Source organism: Dermacentor andersoni, chromosome 2, assembly GCF_023375885.2.
Source record: "Dermacentor andersoni chromosome 2, qqDerAnde1_hic_scaffold, whole genome shotgun sequence".
Taxonomy (NCBI): domain Eukaryota; kingdom Metazoa; phylum Arthropoda; class Arachnida; order Ixodida; family Ixodidae; genus Dermacentor; species Dermacentor andersoni.
In genome coordinates this window covers 92,505,308-92,525,522 of record NC_092815.1, presented here as the reverse complement: position 1 = coordinate 92,525,522, position 20,215 = coordinate 92,505,308, and the positions used below count along the sequence as shown (strand labels likewise).

The following is a 20,215-nucleotide window of genomic DNA, read 5'->3' as shown; positions in this document are numbered from 1 at the left end:
TAGACTTTCTTCTCTAACTTCAGGAAGTTCACAAGTGCCATGCTGTGTTAAATGGATGGTACATGTTTGAAGGTCACACATTGAATGCCATTGCAACCAATACTATAATGAATATTACGTTCTTTCAGTTGCAAGTTTACTGTACTTTGTGTGTTCGGCCATCATGATTGAAAAATATGATGTTCCCGTGTGTTTTGTGTTGCTTTCTTTGGCCTGGGAGTTTCTTCTGACCTTTAAACACACATGCATGCACAAAGACGGATTTCTGCTTTTGCATTACAGCAAAGCGGGTGCTGCCTTTCTTCTCTAGAAAACAAAGTGTGCTGTCTGCATGCTTTCCTTGGTCCATCATGATTCAGTTAGTTAACATCTCTTTTTGCCTGCTTTCTCTGCCTACCTAACAATATTTCAATTGACCTTTTTATCTTATTTTTGATGTGTGCTCACAGCTATAATTGCACTAAACCATGTGACATCTCTTGTGCAGTCACGGGGGCCCACACGGTTCGGCGGTGTGCTCATTCCGGCTGAGCGACATTCAGGGTGCCTTTGGGGGCAAGTTCAAGGAGCAGAAGACGTCGTCATCAGCCTGGCTGCCCGTGCTGACGAGTCAGGTACCCGAGCCACGCCCCGGCCGATGCGTCAACAGCACCAAGACGCTGCCCGACGCCGTGCTCAATTTCCTCCGCACCCACACCCTCATGGACTCGGCCGTGCCGCAGTCCGGCGGAAGGCCCGTTTTCTACCGTGAGAATGTCGTATTTCTCTCGCTTGCTGTGCACAAGGTGGATGTGGACGGCGTTGACTACCTCGTCTACTTTGCCGGCACACGTGAGTGACTGCGTTGCCTTCCTACCTGCCTGTTAATTTACAGCGAAGCTCTCTATGGCTACGATCTGGAAAAAAATTTGTCCGAGATGTTGACAAAAACAAATCATCATGTGGGCTGATCCTGGTGGTAGTGCATAAAGGCTCCAAGCACAGTGGCATCGTATACCCCTGTGGGCTTGGGGACCTGTAACATGCCCTTGAATTTATTATGACGATGCGTGGCTTAGCGTCAGTGTATATGCATAAAGTAATAATAATAATAAAAAAACCGAACAAAGGATGAAACAAACAATGCACCGGAGAGATGAACGCTGTTGCCCAAACGCTATTCTATGACGATGCGTGTTGAAAGGTCAGTGTATATATATTAAAGAGGTAAAAAATTAACAAGAAAAAAAAAAATTTTTAAAAGAAAAAGAATAAGAAAAAATTAAAATTAGAAATATACAAGAAGAAGACGAAACAAACAACGAAGTTATGTGTTTGTGCCTTTATTCACTGGTCTTCCATGTTCACATAGTGGAAAGGCTCTGAATTATTTGTCCAATACAAATTTCCTGTGCGCTGAAATGCAATGTGTAGATTACTTTCGCATGCAGCATGCTTTTGCAACATAAATCTTTCCTCTCCATTAGCCAACACATTAGCCAAATTGTCAGGTAGTTATGAACTGGAGAAACGCTATGTATGAAAGATGTATTTGTGTGTATGTTGAATGGCAAGGGAGCAGAATCCATGTGTATTATTTGACGCATCATTAACTGGAACGTTTATTGGCTCTCTTGAAAAGCTGGCTTAAGGGAACGACCCTTGAGATTGCAAGTGAACTTTAGCACTACGTATTGTGGGGCTTTTCGCCATGGGCTAGTCCTTAATTTCTGAATTATTGGGCTTATTTGGCTTACTAGAATATGTTGCTGGGATAGCTGGTTCATTCTTCATGATTACGTTGCGCTGAGTTTTACACTGGCGAAAAGAAAGATGACGAAATAGGGAGCACGGATGCGTATGGACGAAGCGCAAACTACCAACTCTTTATTTTGGTTAGAGAGCATATTAATACACAGGTGCCAAAAGGCGAGGTGGAATGTTCTCCAACGTGTTCTCTAACAAAAATAAAAAGTTGGTAGTTACATTTCCTCCGTCCGCGTCCTTGTTCCCTTCTTTTTCATCTTTTTGCCGGTGTAAAACTCAGCACAACGTAAACAGGAATGTGCACCAACTAGCCTCTTTCATTGCTTTACTTAAGGTTCATTCTTGTGTGGACTAATAAGTGCACTCTTGAGATGGAACAATGACCCTTGTCTGCCGCACTGTCCTGTCTAAGGTTTGCGCTTATTATTCCATGCATTATTTAGCTTACTGAACTGGCTGTATTGTTTGTTTTGTAGTAAATTGCTTGCGGGCACATGTGAAATATTGAGCTGACTGGTGGCATCATTAGAGCACTTGATTGGCCAGGTTTGTTCAGCACAATAAACTATAGATGCACAAATTTGCTACACAAGCAAGGCACAAGGACCATGAACAAGATGCTTTGTGCATAGGTTTTGTGCCTGGCCTGCATATAGTGAACTTGAGTATTTACTTTTTCTTGCAAAGCATAGTACTGTAATGGGTCAACCAAGACAGGTCGTGCTAGGCTTCACATTCAAGAAACAGACTTAACAAGCCGAAGCATTCTCTGGCCTGTGAATGTTTGAAAAAGACATCTTTGGGTTGATTTCAACACATACATAACTATGCACATTCAAGCTAAGAATGTTTATGGTATTATGGGATGATCCCTTTTGATTTGTGATGCTCATGACACTGCACATGTGACTTTGCATTTCGTTGAGGGCATGCTTGCTCATTGAAAAACAACCCGCAACAGATTTGTTCAGCCTGTAGTTCAGAAGCTGTAAACGGAAGTGGTCAGGAAGCGGTGAAGTACGAAGCACCCCTTTTTTTTTTACTGCAGGCGATGGCTTGGTTTACAAGATAGTGGAGTGGAAAGACCGCTCGGGACAGTCCTTCTCCAACCTGGTTGACATAATTGAAGCAAGCCCAGGGGAGCCTGTTCGCACCATTGACATCTCTAGTGAGGTAAGGGCTTTGTGTAGAACAGGCTGTGCCTAAATGTGAAAATTGAATGGTGCATGTCTGTCCATATTACCCAGCTGTGGAGGTGAAATTGTTTTATGTGCTTGGTGCATTTTTAAAAAAGTCCTCTTGGAATGAGAAAAGACATGCTGTGTGTTCTGCATGGAAAAATGTTAGTACGAGACTGAGATGATCTTGCCTGTTAGGCTCATTAATTGATTGATTGATTGATGGACATGCCCAAGAAACACAAAGGCCATTAGAAACATTGTAATGGAATGCTAAGTTAATTTTGTCCATTTGGGGTTACTTAACTTACACCTAGGGTTCAGCGCATTTGGTTCAAACCAAAAAGAAAATAAAGGTATGCCAATTTGTTTTCACAAATTCCATTTTAACCAAAAAGGATCAATGAAAGTATATTTGTCCGAGAGCCAAGATGGCAATTGACTTGCAGCCTTAAGCCTACATACACTCTAATGCGAAGAGCCTTGGTGAAGTCAAGGTCATCTGCCGTTCAAAAAATCTTCACTCTTTTCTGATTTTGCGCCCATTTTGCCTATTGCTGTGACAAAGTTGAGAAGCAGGAAGGGTGGGAATGGAATAGGCCGATGGGTTGAAGAAGCCCTGTTCGAGGTCCTTGCAGTCTTCTCACTGCATTGGGTTAAGAGGGCGAGGCTGATGGTGGTAATGTGGGGTCATATCTGTATCTTGTAATTTTGTTCTATACGTGTTGGCTCACCCCTTTTGTTGGAACTAACTGGGCAAGCAGTGATTCCAACTGTCTTGCTTTATAAGACGGCACAAAATGCTATCTTTGTGTTAAGTAACTGCTGTCGTAACTGTTGTAACTTTGTTGTAACTAATAGTATGACATTTGTGTCATATTTACTGTTTTGTAATTATCTGGTGTTTACATGTCTCCATGCCCCCCCTATTTTATGCTTTTAGACCCTTACTGGGGAAATAAATGACAGTATGCACACGAACAAAGCACGTGTGTACACAAAATAGTTTTAGTCACTGGAAGCTCACGAGTGCAGACATACACTGCTGCCTGAATAATCGTGAGGTAAGTGGGCAGAAATAGCGACAAAGATATGCGGGGAATTTTGTGAGGATTGCTTTGGTGCCCGCTATAAAGGTACCTGAGATTGCAACTTGTCATGCATGGGGTGGGAAGGTAGCTGACATGTGTAAGAAACATAAAATGTTTGTTACATATAACATTCATGGAACTGAAGCTCTATTGTGTGCACCAGAATGATATGGTTAAGCATCCACTGAGCAGGAGCAGATGGATTTCAATGCATACCCGAGGTCGGTTGTGTAAATAAAACATACCCACAATTACATTCTCATTATGTGGTTCCCTTCCATGCAGCACAAGTCAGTGTACCTGGGTTCGGACGATGGTGTCCGGCAGGTGCGTTTAGACCTGTGTCGTGGCCGACACCTGAGCTGCCTGCGCTGCGTTCGGGATCCCTATTGTGGCTGGGACAGGGACCACCATGAGTGCCGCTCCTACGTGACAGGGTGAGCTGTGAGCAGGCATTCCTTCACAGAAAACAATGCTAGGCTCAGATGATGCTTGCGTTTGCATGCACTCGTTGCTTTGTGCAACTACTCACAGAAGATTTCAAAACATGGAAGCTTCAAAACTAAACAAAACTGAGTTTCCTCACGGTCCTAGTATGTATGAAACTAGGAATCGAGATAGGTGGTCTGAAGTTTACTGTGTCAGATGTACCGTATTTACACGATTGTAAGTCAACCCATTTTTAAAATTTTGAAAATCTGAATTGGGAGGGTCGACTAACAATCGAAACCAAAACATGGCACTGCCAGAAAAAGCGAGACCAACAAGATATCAGGGGAGCTACAACGTAGTTACAACATTATGTTTGCTCTATTGCCCTACCTGTAGTTTTCGCTATCCCACACGTTTGTTCGCTTTTCGGAAGGTTTTTTTAACAGTTTTCAGTGTTTTACAGTGCACACAACACTTATGGGGGGGTGTTGATAGCTGATGGAAGTGCCGCTATTCCATTTGCGGCAACACTACCAGAACGGCGACGCTTGCAGGGAGTATCGATAGTTTCTCTTTCCCTGTAACGTGTTTGACTCGACTGCCGGCAACGTGCAACCTGTGGTGCTACTTCCATGCTTCCTCAGTCGTCGTGAGTGCTCCAGGCCCACTAAACATATGGCGCTCGTTCACAGCAGCGTTCAAGAGGACTGCCGTCCTTTACGCGGAAGAAACAAATCACTGCCCAGCAGGCCGCAAGTTCGATGTTTCTGAACGGGTGGTGCGAGAGTGGCGACTGCAGTGAAGCAAAATTTTCACCTGTGACAGCAAGCGAAGAATTTCCCACGGGCCAAAATCGGAACGCTTGCAAGCTTGCGGCGTGCGCCGCTGAAATGTGTGATCCGTCCCTGCGAGTGGAAATGCGACATGGTCATGAAACAAGCCCGGATCTTCGCCTTTTAAGGATAGCTCCGCCGGGAGTACGAGTGGCTGGTAGCAGAAGACCGCGAACTTACGCCAACCGAACCTGTCAAAAGAGCCTCCCTGACGGCTGCGTGTAGTTGGGTGCATTTGGCGTGGGCTGCTGTTCCACAAGACGTTGTGGTGCGGCCGTTTGCCAAATGTGGAATTTCGCTGGACGACGACGCACTGTGGGACCGTAGCAGCAATGACAATGGCAGAACTAGTGAGGACAATGGCACAAGTGAAGACCAGTGACAATGCCAGCTACCAATAAATTTTTGTTAACGAATACGCCCTTGGGTATGTTCTTTTTTTTCCCCCTCTCATACGCGATATGGATATGGTAACTCTTTTGTTACCACACCTATTCAGATCGGTCACTGGTGATCGACGCTATAAATTGCAGATTTCAGCATGTTGGAGTCGTTTCTTATGCACTTAGCACCACCCAGTGGTTAGTCCAGGCTTTGCACGTTTAAAATCAGTTTAATTTTTCCAGCTCTAATGATGTGATTTGTGACGGACCTTTTCAAGAACTAATGTGTGTGCGTTGTAGCAAAAAGGGGCATGGCTGTTACCCCTGCCGCACTCGGGAAAGAAGCATGCCGCTCAGGATTATGCCACACTAACATAAATTTTTTGTGGTTAGAAGGCTCCCAGAAAGTGAAGAATCAAATTATGTCGTGGGGCTTTTCCATCTTACATTGCTGAGAGGGGATAATTACCTGGAAATGATGCCAGCTGTTCGCTAGTGAGGTTTGCTTTAGAGCCTGAATAGTTTTATTCCACCAAAGAGCATTTCTGAAGGTCTGTCGCATGTACAACATGGGGACCTGGCATGTTCAGCCAGTTTCCAAGAGCTTCAGTTTTGCTTCTCTTGTAAAATCCCAATGAGGAGTGCTGCCGGTGCTACTACACATTTATCAGAAGTTTCTCCCATGGCGGCGGCATCCTGTGCAACTGCACCGTGAGAAAAGCACCCTGCTCGGAAATAAGGTGCACACGCGCCTGAATTTAGTAATGAGGATTTGACCTAAGAGCCTGAAGATGGCAGCAAATCAGATTCAAGCACTCATGGCGACAATGTTTTGAGTCAGCCTGGGACATCTGCAGCTGTTTACCGGCGAGTTTCGTGTACAGTTGAATGGTCTCCTTCCTTGTGCGCTTATCTCCCTATCTTTGTGCATGACCTAAAGGCTATACTGATTATCAGCAGGGTGCGTACTTCGCTTGGCAGCAAAGAAAATTCAGTTCATGCCGACAAGGCCGGCCGGAGCACATCTTGGCCCAGCACTATGGAGTAGCGCAAGACAGTTTACAATGGTGGGGACTTTCTTTCTGCTCTTCTTCGCTGCGGAGGTGATAAAGACCATCTGGAAAAATACAAACAGATATGCTTGGATGCATATTCTGGAGTTGCCCAGCAACGCTGAGAGAGATTGGTCTTGGAAAGAGGTGGCTCCAGACGAACTGGTGAAGTTCATTGGACTTCTCGTTAGACCTTCCTTAGAAGACGCCGAAAAGGCAGAACTGCTAAATTTGTTATACAAAAACTGCAAAGTTAAATATTTTTTTTGTGTGTGAAAAGTGCAGAGTGCTACGCTTAAAAAAAAAAAAGAGAGAGAGAAAAAAAATGGCTGTGGCTTCGCTAAGGTTAAGCCCAGGATGCGAAGCATACTAGCCTTTATTTTAGTTGTTGAACCACTGTTTAGCCTGGTGAACTGCTGTTGCTTAGCTATATTTGGTTCGGCTAGACGAAGAAACAACTCATGCGTTACTCTGCTTCGCCTTCAAGAGTGGAACGCGACAGCGTTCCCGTCGACCCGCCAAGGGGTGTAAAACAATGGGCTACGGCGCAACGACTACGCGCCCCGCATTGGACGCGGTGAGCGTCGAGCAACGCAGCGTTCGGCGCGGCAACGAAATGTGCGCCTGAGCAAGCGACGCACGCCTGAGCAAGCGACGCACGCCTGAGCAAGCGACGCACGCCTGAGCCTTAGAAACAGCTCGTTTCTAAGGCAACACCGCATTCACTAGAGGCGCTTTTGTACCGCTTTGAAGCATCGTACTCGTGGCTCAGTGGTAGCGTCTCCGTCTCACACTCCGGAGACCCTGGTTAGATTCCCACCCAGCCCATCTTGCAAGAGTTGAGCCAAAGCCACCTAGAAAATCAGTCTCTGTAGCACGCCGCAACCTTCGCTTCTCATTCCAACGAGCAGCTCTGTCTCCAGGAGGCATCTCACCTCGTGAGTGTCTAGCAGAGGCAAGCGCAGCTGCTTATATATTGCCGCGACGCCGCGAGCGACGGCGCGAGTTGGAGCCCCGTTTCTCCTCTGTCGTGACGTCACGGTGTCACGTGGTATTGAAGGCGACACCGCGCCTGAGGAGCTGGGTTGAGCTCTCGTAATATGCTTCGCATAAAACAGCAACAACAACAAGAAGTGCTTCGCCGGATGGCACGAGCGATGAAGTGCTTCCTGGTCTTAGTTTCTTTTCTGTATCCAAAGAATGGCAGTGTACAGAGCATTTATATTTTCAGAAATGATTTTTTGGTGATTTATCTTTGAAATGTATATTCTGAATTTCCTTTGACAGTGATGTACTTATATATATAATTTTCTTTATTGTTGTTTTTATCAAGTGCCCACAGAAATAGTGCTTTCTTAAATTTTTATGTGTTAATACATTTTTTTGCTTTGCAACATATGCTTTTGGAAAGAGTATTTCTTTTAAGTACAATTTGCTATGCTGCAAGTGTGCTGTGATATTAATTGTGCCAAAAATTTTTTTTATGAGACCTATAAATAACCATTTCCTCGCCTAACGAAAGAGTTAATTAAATTAACCACTACATACTCCAGGACTTAGCCATGTTAGCTGCAAGACTGCGCAAACCGCTGTAGCATAACGAAAACATGTCATGTGCAGCATCATATTTATCACACAAGGACACGTTATAAGCTATCTTTCGTACATTGTATTCATACTGAAGCGGGAAAAAATGAAAAGTTGCTGTCTGTAATAACTTTTATTGAAACAAGACAGGGCTTTCTAATTGCCATAAAGGCACAGTAAATTTGTGTTTACGTTCGCCTTTCATTTGGAAATTGAAATGTGCCTGGTGATTCGCTGTCCTTGCTGTGCTAAACTGGTGTCTCTTATTTTAGTATCCATTATCATTATTTTTACTTCTGCAGTTTCCTGCAAGATGTGAGCAATGCTACTCCAGACATCTGTGAAGAAAGTGAGTTTTGCATGTATTTATAAATTGCCTCCTCCTGTACTCCCTTTTAATGGGAAAATGGTGCACTCATTATCAGTTGGTTCCCGATACTAGAAGTGCCATAGGCAGCATGTAAACTATAATGCAGACAAGGTTTCATTGATCAAACCAAGTCTTGTTGAAAGAGTCAAATGATTGGAATGAGATTGATCAAAATGAGCAAGGAAAATAAAAAATTCGATTGACCTGGAGCTTTTTCAGAAATATTTCAATTGGTGAGTTTGACAATGGTGTTGTTATAGTTCACTATCTTTAAACAAATCTGCATAAATAATGGGCATTCAAATTCAAAGCTTTCCACATTGTGATCAGTTTATTATCTAGTTTTTCATCTTCAGCTGGCTATTTAGGAATACTTGAGCACCTTGTGCACTTTCTTGATATAAATGTGTTAACCATCCATTCATTCCGTTAACAATGTTGAAATGGAATGTTTTAGATGATCATGCAGTTAAACCTCGATATAACAAACTTCAGTGTAATGAAATTCTCAATATAATGAAGGATTGAGCATTTTATAACTTCTTGTCCATAGAACACCCGTATTTAAAACCTCACTACAGTCCAATCTCGTTAATTCGAACACGCTTAATTCAAACTTCTGGTTTATTCGAACTGACGCCGGGGGTCCTGTCAAAGTTGCTTGTTTTGGTTGGCTTGATTGATCTCGTCCGCGATTTTTTTTTTTTTTTTACAATTACGCGTCTAAACCGGGACGCCCTGATGGAAAGGTTCTTTCACATGACAGTGCACCATATCCGACTCTGTAATACAAGACAGACCCTAAATACAAAGACGCGAAGGCTACACCCAATACACCGTTCTCCTTGTCTTTCAAACGTGGCGACGCTGCAACAGAAGGTAGCACACCAACATGGTTAGGATCAGTGACAACAACTTCGTCATCTTAATAAGACATGACTCACGTTAAGAACGCAGGACGAAGAACGTAAACACAACACTGATCTGTCAGCAGACAAAGGAAAAAACCTGCGAGCATGCAGAGGGAAGCCGCAGCGGAGGCCCAGTCTGGCTTCAGCAACTCCACTGCTTCGGTGGCAGTAGGTGGCAGAGGTAATTAGCGCCATCCAGCAATCTGGCGGGAAAGCAAATCCGCTTCCCTCCCGCCCTTCCTTTCAACTAGGCTCCCCTTGCCCTCCTTCTCAACTCCCTTACCTTCGACGGTCTCTGCATGTGCCCGTCTCTGCACCAGCGCTGCAAGCCCAGTCGGCCCGGCACCAGCTTAGCCAGCTCCTTGAACTTTCATTTTCTGCCGTTATCAGGAAGTGAGCTTTGGCCGGCATGGGCAGGTTCGTGGACTTCGCTCACAGTGTGCTTCCGTGTCGCAATATTTCACGACTGGCACCGTTTGTGCATCGTGCTATGGTGCATTAATACTTCAAGAACAAGTCCTTCTTTTAATTTTGAACTTCTTTTAATTTGAACGAATTTTCGGGACCCTTCGAGTTCTAATTATCGAGATTCAACTGTATAACAATATGTGTTTATACACAATTTCAATATAACGAAATGTCACTATCGCTGTGAAGGAACACCGAGGCAACAAGAGGAAATTTCCATGCACGCAGATGTTTAAATCGTTGAATTATATGCAGCTGCTTGCAAATGCACCTCTCAAATCGCGTGCCGCACGACCAAGAGTGGCTGCCAAAGATGTTCCATACGAAGTCCAAGGGCGATAAGATTTTATTGCGCTCCATGTGCTGCATGCTTTGGGTGCAAGTGAAAGTGCGTGAGAGTGAGCTGAGAAATATGATGGCTTGATGAGTGCAGTCTTCCCACATGAGCAATGGGAAAGGAAGGGAGGAAAGCAAGCTTGTGGTGACGCGACCAAGTGCGCGTGAGGGGAGGGGGGGAGGAAGAGGTGGGCAATTTGGAGCGTGTCTCCTTTTTCTAGTGCTGCCGTGGCTGCACATGGCTGTTATCACGTTTTGAGTGCATGTGTAGCCTGCGCGCCCTGTTTTGGAGGTAATCTGCCGTGTGTGGAAAGAGTGAACACGCCGAGATTGTGTGGCATCATGTGTGCTGTCTTCCCGCATGCTTGGTGCTGGAGGTGGCGTAATTTCGAGTTTCAGGGATGCGTTGAAGCGAGAGGCCAGACGAAGCATCCGTACCCCACTGCCTGCGCTTTTCATGATGGGGTCGTCCCTACAAAAGCGTGGCTGGCTTCGCTTCATACTTCCAGTGTGAAGACACCGTTGACATGAAATGAAACCATATCTTTCGTCACCAACTCTCAAATTCAGGAAAATTATACTTTTTTCTCATGCAAGTTTGCTTTCTGCGATTTCCAATCATTCAGAAAATTTCATAGTCAGCTGCATGGTCCCGGCTGCATTTGCATGGTCAGCAAATCCAGCCGTGTTTAGTTATCTACGTAAAAGGTCAAATTTCAGTATCAAGAAATTTCAATATAACAAAGCAAATTGATGATTTTACTGACTTCTTTATATTGACGTATAACTGTACTAAACATAGTTAACCACTGAATACGTAACTTTTTCTCTTGTAAGATCATAATGCCTGTACATAACAGTCAGTTGTGCATCCTACAGAACTCTAGAAACTTGCCTTGAGCATAGTTTTATAGTGAGCAAGGACTGCAGTGGCAAAGAAATAAATGCGAAAACAGTCCTGTGCTTAGATTTAGGTGCACACTAAAGAACCGCAGGGGGTACAAATTAATCCGGAGTCCCCCACTACGGTGTGCCTCATAATCAGATCGGGGTTTTTGCATGTAAAACTCGATAATTTAATTTGTTTATGAAGAAATATACAGATTCAATACTAATATCACATTTGGCTGCGACAATTTCTAAAATCTTGTGCCATTTTGATGAGTAATGACGCTAATGTGATCTGTCTTGGCATCAGTAGTGTCCGTGCTGAAATGTCCAGAGTATCGCGTTCAATTTTCAGCCATTCTCAGTGTCTCTGTCTACTCATGCTTTTCTCTTAGCAATGCGGGTGCCTCCTTCCTGACAGATTAATGTTGTGAGAATTTCATCAAAGTTTCATTCCCTCGAGCTGCGAGAACCTTGTGAATGCTCACTGCTTTTGACTGGAACAATAAGTTAAAAGCCTACTATTGCCTATTACTGTATTTACTCGCATAATGATCGTACTTAAAAAAAAATTACGCAAATTCAGAGGTGCAATTATTGTGTGGAGTAAATTTTCCACACACCTGAAAATTTTTTTTCATCCTGCATTTGCTGCGGGATGACAAGTCAACAAACAGGCAGCTGCCGCTGTAACAGTGTGGTACATCAGAACAAAAATGACGGCCGATGAAGCAAGCCGAATGCACCGAACGTGATTTCTTTTTTTTGTTGAGTACATTACGTGCACTGAAACATTTTCTTCTGTATCAGTAATGAATAATATTGTTAATATCAGCAAGTTTGTGGCAATAACGTAGCCATGTGCACTTTGAGGGGACATAAACAGAGATTGGTGCGCTCAGTTGCCAGTGACAGAAACACATGGCGAGCATGCTGCAAAAACTGTGGCATTTATCTTCACTACAATCCTAATACATGACGTTTCCGCTAAGGGTGGGTGAATATCTTAGCTGTGCTAAACGCGCCAGTGTATGAATAGGGTACACTTCTAACGTATCAATGTAAACTTGGCTACTGTCATTGTCACTCACGATTTGTTGCGTGCCCACGTGTGCAGACGAGAGGAATTGAAAGGCCTTTTTTTGTTGTTGCTGTTGACCACAACCATTAAAAGCCTACAGATAATAAAGCCAAGGCAAGTTTGGTTGTAGATTTTTTCTTCTTGGAACTGCAGAAAGTGATGAAAGGAATGAAATGGGGCATCTGCTTAAGAATCTGTTTGGTGCATGCAGACCGCTTGGTAACTCTTGAAGAGTTGTTCGCATAACATTCGACAGATGGTAAACATGATCATCATCAGCTAGACATGGCACACAACATATCGCTTTGGCAAGTTCAGGGTGCGATCATTGTGTGGAAAAAAACAAAAACAATTTTGACGACAAAATTTAGGGGCGCGATCATTACATGAGTACGATCATTATGCGAGTAAATACGGTATTATAAATTGTTACACCCTTTCTAGGGATGCCTCTTGCATACTATTTGGGGAGCTTGAATACACACTAAAATCCTGGTAATTCGAAATTGCTTCATTTGAATTGACGGCTAGTTCAAACTGTTCTAGGTCCAGACAGAGTAGCATGCGTTTGAATAGGGAAACCCTGCTTTGAATTCGATCTCTGAATACTGCACAACAGGTCCTTTGTACAAAACTTCTCTCTCTCTCCCACGGACCACTTTTCCAAAAAACCTAGCCAAGGACAAAGGCCAGATTCATCGCTAGGCACCATAATGTCCCATAATTGAGTGTTTTAGCTATGCATGATATTTACCGTGATATGGGATACGTTACCCACGGCACATGCATATTTCTCCACTGAACTGACGTACCACGTTGCTTGTTTTAGCATATGTCATCACATACTGCAATTCAGCGTATAAGTAAAATCAAACAATAAAATGTGGCTAATGCTTTGTCCTCAGCATGTGGCTGATTTTGCCGCTTATTTCTTACTGCCACAACTGAGAGCATGTAGAAAGAGCAAATTTGGATTGAAACAGGTTAACCTGGGCACTGCCATGTGGTTGCGTAATCACACGTTAACCAGCAGTTGCTGCCACTACTGCTGCAGGTCACTGATGCACATTGGTGCTTTTGTCCTTTTTGTTTGTGTTCCTAGATCTTATTAGCTGCCGTCACTCAGTGATTGCTAATTTCCAAGACAACACTTCCAAAAATGACTGCTAAGGCCTGCTGCAACGCTCAATGAGATACAGTATTTGTTTGCTGTACCGTGCAGATTACTGAGCCCTATATTCAAAGAAACTCTCCCGAGTTCAAACTCCATCTTATTCGAATCATTTCCCAGTCCCCTTGAAGTTTAAATCAATGAGGTTCCAATGTAAAATGGCATGTTCCTTTCAGCAACTAGGACCAACATTCTTTTATTTTTTGAGACACATTCTTAACAGTTCCAGTCTCTGAGGTGTAGTTGAATATGAGCCAATTTGCTGTAACATCCTTTAATATAAATTCTAATATAACTTTAATATAGAAGTGCCCAAGGAACGTCACTTCTAAAAGTGAAGCTGAATGCGCTTGTGGTGTGTTGTGCAGGTGTCCGCCGACGCCAGTTGCATGCCCACTGGGGTGAGAGTGTGCACCTCAGCTGTCAAGGCCACCATCCAGAACTCATGGAGCCACCAGTTGGAGCTGCTGGACCTGGCACCACACACAATAAGGTCAATGTTACTGAAAGAACTATGATTACCTACGTTGCGCTAAGTTTTGACACTGGAAATATGAATGACTGCGACAAAAAAGAATGAAGTGCAACATCCTTCCTTGAACAGTGTTGCTGTTTGCTGTTCATACACAACAATGCCTTAAAAATATAGTTTTTTACGAAAGAGGGTAGACTAGGGGCCCTATAACGTAAAACTATTCGAATATGTTTTTATTCCAATCTCCTGACGTGAAATTTGCGTAACCGCCGACGCAAGCATCGGGTAGTGACCCGCAGGGTTTTGTGAACAGACCAATCAAATGCGCTCCTCGTTTATAGGAGGTACTTTTGGTTGCTTTAAAAACGAATAACATTGCCTACAGTGAGCGGCTTGTCTTATATAATTGGCGGACAAGAGGCGAGGATCATGATCAAGTGGAGAGGGATTCGATGGGGCCGAGCCAGTGCATTGAAAATCGATAACCGGATGAAGAGCGTGGTGCCGGCATCTGCGACTGGTCCGCTTTCCCTTACTTAGCTTGTGATGGCTGGTCGAAAATCGCGGCGGCATGCAACAGAAGGTAAAGAAAGCCACAAATCGGATCCTCAGCAAAGAAGAGTTGGCAGGGCGAAGTCATAAACTTGCCGAAAGTGCTTGAAAACGATACATGGCCACGCAGAAAGTTTTATTGTGCGCAAATAAACCCATGCTCTCTGGCAGGTGTGAGTAGCCAGTGCCTGAGTGATCGGCGGTAGCTATCTTTTATTCCTTTCGGAAAGGGCCAGCCTGCGGCTATTCAGAAAAAATTTCATAAAGGGAAAATCTGACATCCACCTGTTCGTATCAGTTGCTAGAAAGGAAACCCGTACGGGTTACTCGTGAGAAAAGCCTCACAGTTGAAGAAAAATTCGTCCTGGTCCAGGACTCGAACCCGTGACCACCGCCTTTCTGGGGCAGCCGCTCTACCATCTGAGCTAGCCAGGCGGCCAGCAGATGGCAGGGCGAAGTCAAATTTATCGACAACTCGAAGCAAAGGCAAGAGTTTGACGTAATAGTTCTGCGGAAACCCGCAAGGTGTAGAGAACTAATTAATAAAGGGAAAATCAGACATCCACCCTTTCGTAGCAATTGCTACAAAGGAAACCCATGCGGGTTCCTCAAAAGAAAAGCCTCACAGTGGAAGAAAAATTCGTCCTGGTCCGGGACTCGAACCCGGGACCACCGCCTATCCGGGGCAACTGTGAAGCTTTTTCTTCAACTGTGAGGCTTTTCTTTCTAGGAACCCATGTGGGTTTCCTTTGTAGCAATTGCTACGAACGGGTGGATGTCTGATTTTCCCTTTATTAATTAGTTCTCTCCACCTTGCGGGTTTCCGCAGAACTATTACGTCAGAAAAAAAATTTGGTTTTGTTCGGCATAATAATGCAGATTTCACGCATACACATCTCTTTGACGCGGTGAGTTTTCGCGGTTTCGTGACATCGCGTGACAGGCAGGTGAAGTGCATGCAGCCCAAAACTTTTGACCAATAGCCAAGGGTTAATGGCTAAAAGGCGTCCAATCAGAAATAACTATTTGTTTTTGTTCTGTCCAATTAGGCAGAATCAATGTGTATGCGTCATATCAGATGGGCAGCTATCGTGGTTTTCGTGACATCGCGTGACAGACAGGCGAAGGGGTGGTAGTTCAACAAAGTTTTTGACCAATCGTGGAGGGCTGATTGCAGAATTGGAATAGAAAGATTTGGAATAGCTTTACGGTATAGCGCCCTAGCTTCGGCGTGTTAAATAACTTCTTATGAATGTGCTTTTGTATTGGATAAAGGTGTACAGTCGCCAGCCAGGATGCGAGAAAATTAATTTGGGTGTTGGCACTCCACCCAACGACGTGACTAGATAGCGTGCATCGTTCCTGTTCCTCCTGCGCCTATTTAAACATTGACAGGTGGCGCCATGACATGGAGTCCTACCAAGATGTGCCAGCCCTACTGCACTTGCTGCGGGTTCATTCAGCGCTGTAGCTTGAATGTGTGCATTTTTAAGTGTGGCAAGTGAAAGGAGTATTCTAGCGGCAGTCGACACCGGGTCATTTCATTTTACTCTGTGTTCTCTATACTGGAACTGCATCAATAGGTTTAACAACAACGAGGACACGGCCTTCTCGTTCATAAGAGCTTGTTATCAAGGTACATATTATTTCAGGCTTTTCTGGCTCACCCGAATGACTGCTGATTGCTTCTGAAATATAAAGAGATAAGAAAAGTCTGCACACATCCGGTAGCACAAATTGCAGTTCGGAATGAAGCACCTCTTGCTCATAGTTGCACCTAATTACCTTCTGGGTCCGGATGGTGTTTGCAGATTGGCTAAAAGAAAAATGCGCCCATCACAGCCACCAGACGTATAAACGGCCATAGCTGTCCAGAGGCTCAGCCCCCACATTACTAAAGAATGCGTACCAATGCGATGCAGAAACCCAGTAATACAAAAGCTTGCATCTGCATTGTGCCCACTACAGTGCAGCCCACTTATAGCGATACCACATATAACAATATATCGTTTATAATGATGAGTCGGTTTAGGAGTGCCAACCTGTACATTAGAGCTGTGAGAAAGAAAACCAATAGTAACGCTACGTTATTGACTACATATCTGATATAACAATAAAAATTTTGCCTTCTGGATGGAATTTTCCATGCAGAATAATCGTGAAATTTGCATTGCTAAGTTCCCTTTAAATGAACAATGCCAAGATGAGGCAATATGTTTGCCTGCACAAGTCCGTATCTGCCGTCACTAACCGCGTCACTAACCGTCACTAACCGCAGTGCGTCCTGCGTCCCCCCTGCACGTTGATTGTGAAAGCCATGAAGGGCATCAATAGCTAGCGAAGCGCACCATCCACAGCGTGTCTACCAACCGAGAAAACCAGAAACTCTCTGGGATTTTGAATAGTCGGGAAATATTCAGGGAAATGTCACGGAATTTGTGCTTCTGTCAGGGAAAATTGGCTGTAATTTTATTGAAAGGGAACGAAATTCGCGCTAATGCTGGCTCGAGTAACAGAGAGGAATAGTAAAGAATCGTCTTTGACGTCGTGTTGTCGGCTGGAGGAGTAGCCTGTGTACAGTCAGCGACCGATTTTCTGGACGCCCGATTTTTGGGACATGCCCGATAATTGAGACGGCCTTGCGACACCACCATGTGCCCCATAGAGTCGGTGTATAAAAACGTATGAAATTTCGGACGCAAGAACTCTTCGCCATCTGCCCTTCTGGAATTTCTGCCGTGGCTGCAGTTCTGATACAACATTAATCAAAGCCACCACCACCGCCATTTTGATTATCTTGCTGCCTCCAACCGGCGCTCTCGCATGCAAATCTGCTGGCAGCCGTAGCCACCACCACAGCAATGCTAGGCCTAGCTACTTCGTTGTTTGCTACTGTCAGCAGTGGCGCCGATTCAGCCTCTGCAATTCTTGTCAATGGCTTCAAAACTCGAAAAGCACAGAGCGTTGCTTTATGCCAGTTTCCGAAATTAAGTTTCATGAAGTAGTGCGGTGAAGCTTAACAAGTGTGGGAAGGGGCAGTTGTCACGGGACCTAGTATGCATTCCTTAAAGGGACCCTGAAACGATTTTGATGATCTTGTACAAACGTACTGAGTCGTTAGAGTAGGTCCTTCTGATCATTAATTGACACATCTAAGTGCTCCGTGTAAAGTGTGTAATTTATTATAAGGCATTAAAAATGTACATCGCTGCCGATCGCAGCACACTGCTCGGCGGAATTTTCAGCCGCCCCTATCCATATGACGTAAATCACCCAATTGATGTCGGTAGGGCGAGCTATCCGATCGGCTCCCGGGCGTGTCATCGATAATTTTTCCACCTTTATGGTAAAGAAATGATGTTAGTATAGTTGGAATGTTAGTTCATTTGTTTCTATAAACAGAAAGTAACAGAAATGCACAAGAACAATTTCTCACTACATTTAAGCACTTCTGGCACACATCAAGCATCGTCTGCTTGTGTTACAACGTGCTCCATTTTGACGAGAGCTCCGCGGTCAGAGTCAATCTCAGTCTTTTCGCGAGCACTATGATTCGACTTTGTTGCGTTGTGGACTGCAAACGTAGCGACTGGCAATATGTCAAGCTGGGACATCGTGTCCCTCTGCAAGGCAGCAGACGAGTGGACTGGATGCAGCGCATCGGACTGCCGCCATCCGAACAGTGCCGGGATTTGCGCGTTTGCGGCCGTCACTTTACACCGGAAGATTACTAACCCAGCAGTGTTTTGCGAGTTCGGTAACAGGGTAAACGCAAGCTCAAGGGAACAGGGCCTGGCCGTTTGACCGTGTCGTTTCACGGGATGTGCAGAAGCGCAAATGTGAATGGTCTGCACGGTGCAGCCACCTGATGGCACAGAGCTCAACCTCACACAGTAGCAGTAACGAAATGTATTCTTCTTTGCTGCTGGCGTAAATTTTTTGCAGGAGTGTAATCGTTAACACATTGTTGTTGTAAATGTTTAAAATGTTCTACACTTGGTTAGAGCAATATTAGCTCTTTGTTTGGCTGGTTAAACTGCACCAAAGGGTGGTTGGACCGTGGAGACCGATCAGGCAGCTCACGTACGTCTACGCTAAAGTTCCTTCATCAGCTTGTGTTTATGCCTCCACCATTCCGTCGAAACGCCCAGCTTGCCTGTGGTTACCGGAATACCAGACACATTCAGCGCTGCAACAGAATGCTCGCAACGCACACTGCTTTGATAGCTCTCGCTTGGGGTCGACTGCCAAGCAGAAGGCAGAGAGTTTGGCGAGGCTTCGCACGCTCGCTCATAGAGAACCGGAAGTTGACGACACGACGGGCCATCATGATGCAGAGCCAGTGAAGGCGGAGCTTAGCTCCGATTTCTCGGCGAATGAGTTGAGGAGAAAGTGCATGATTATGGAGCAGGGTAACTTGTAATCGTCCATAGCTCTCTTGATATGAGACATTTCACACAAATTGTGGTGTGAATGATTAACTTTAGCTGTACCCTACACGTAAACAAAATTTGTCTGAACCATTTCAGGGGCCCTTTAATTATACATGCGTGCACCCGCTGTCTCCTGTTGTAGTACGAGCACTGATGTACCTAATAAGTGTACTGGCAGGCCTTCAGAGAGCTTTTTTTGATGTGCCTGTAGCGATTTGAGCCATTTGGGGCAGTAAAAGATATGCATACATTTTTTCGGACTGCCTGATATTTAAGACTTGTCGCAGCCCCTGGGAGTCAGAAAAACTGGACGTTGACTATACGACTGACTAAGAGGAGGCTTCAAATAATCCACGGGGCGAACGCGCGGCGGAAGGAGGACAAGAACAGAAAGGACCGACACATTGAGGATTTAACAGGAAAGGAAGTGTGCCGCCACTTCTTTGAAGGAGCTTGAGCTCAAAAAACGAAGTGGTGGCTGACGCCGAGATGCAGGTGTCCCTCATCGAAACCAAAATAAACTCTTTAAAGGGACACTAAAGGCAAATACTAAGTCGACCTGGACTGTTTAAATAGCTTTCCGGAAACCTTGCAATGCTGATTTCATGCCAAGAAAAGATTTAGTTTACGAGAAAATTGTATCTGAAGGGTCCGAATACCTTTTTGGAAATTCAAATCTCCTGGACCCAACCGGGGGAGTGGTGACTACATATGCCATCACCGCCCTTTGCTGCTGTTGTTGAGTAAAATGGCGCTCGACAGACGGCGGCACCGAGCCAAGACAGAGCGGCTGATTCGCCACTGCGGCTGCTTTTTCTTCAAGTGGCATAGACCGTTTGGGCATCCCGTGACGTCACATGGAAGTTGAATCCTCTGCTACTTGCAGTTTGTGCAAGTTTCGCAAGCCAACAAAACCAGCACAGCACTATGCGATCAGAAAAGTACTGAAACGCAAAAGCGTGGGCGGCGCAGAGTCGAGCGAAAACGAAACTTTTCCACCACCTGCGTCATTGTCAACGGTCATTTCAATGAGTTCCTTTTTCTAAACATGAAATGGAACTGGACAAGTAACATTTTATTTCATCTTATAATGAGTAATGAGTAGTTGCAATGAGTAGTTGAGTACTAGTGACAGAAGTTAACTGAGGAGTGCTTTCGTCATTGGGCAAGTGCTTGAATGTCCCGGGGGAGTCTCTAATCATGTCTTGCATTTACCTCGATTTCTCCA

At 44.7% G+C, this 20,215-nt stretch overlaps 1 protein-coding gene across 2 annotated transcripts in view; it reads left to right on the top strand.

Annotated features, from left to right (window-relative positions):
* Sema2a (Semaphorin 2a) overlaps positions 1 to 20,215 on the top strand; it is a 114,757-nt gene that overhangs the window by 77,982 nt on the left and 16,560 nt on the right. For both annotated transcript variants that reach the window (XM_050188996.3, XM_050188994.3), the window contains 5 exons: positions 488 to 831; positions 2,795 to 2,919; positions 4,301 to 4,452; positions 8,605 to 8,651; positions 13,896 to 14,020. In XM_050188996.3, coding sequence (XP_050044953.1) covers positions 488 to 831; positions 2,795 to 2,919; positions 4,301 to 4,452; positions 8,605 to 8,651; positions 13,896 to 14,020 — 793 coding nt within the window. The remainder of the gene's footprint in view (positions 1 to 487; positions 832 to 2,794; positions 2,920 to 4,300; positions 4,453 to 8,604; positions 8,652 to 13,895; positions 14,021 to 20,215) is intronic.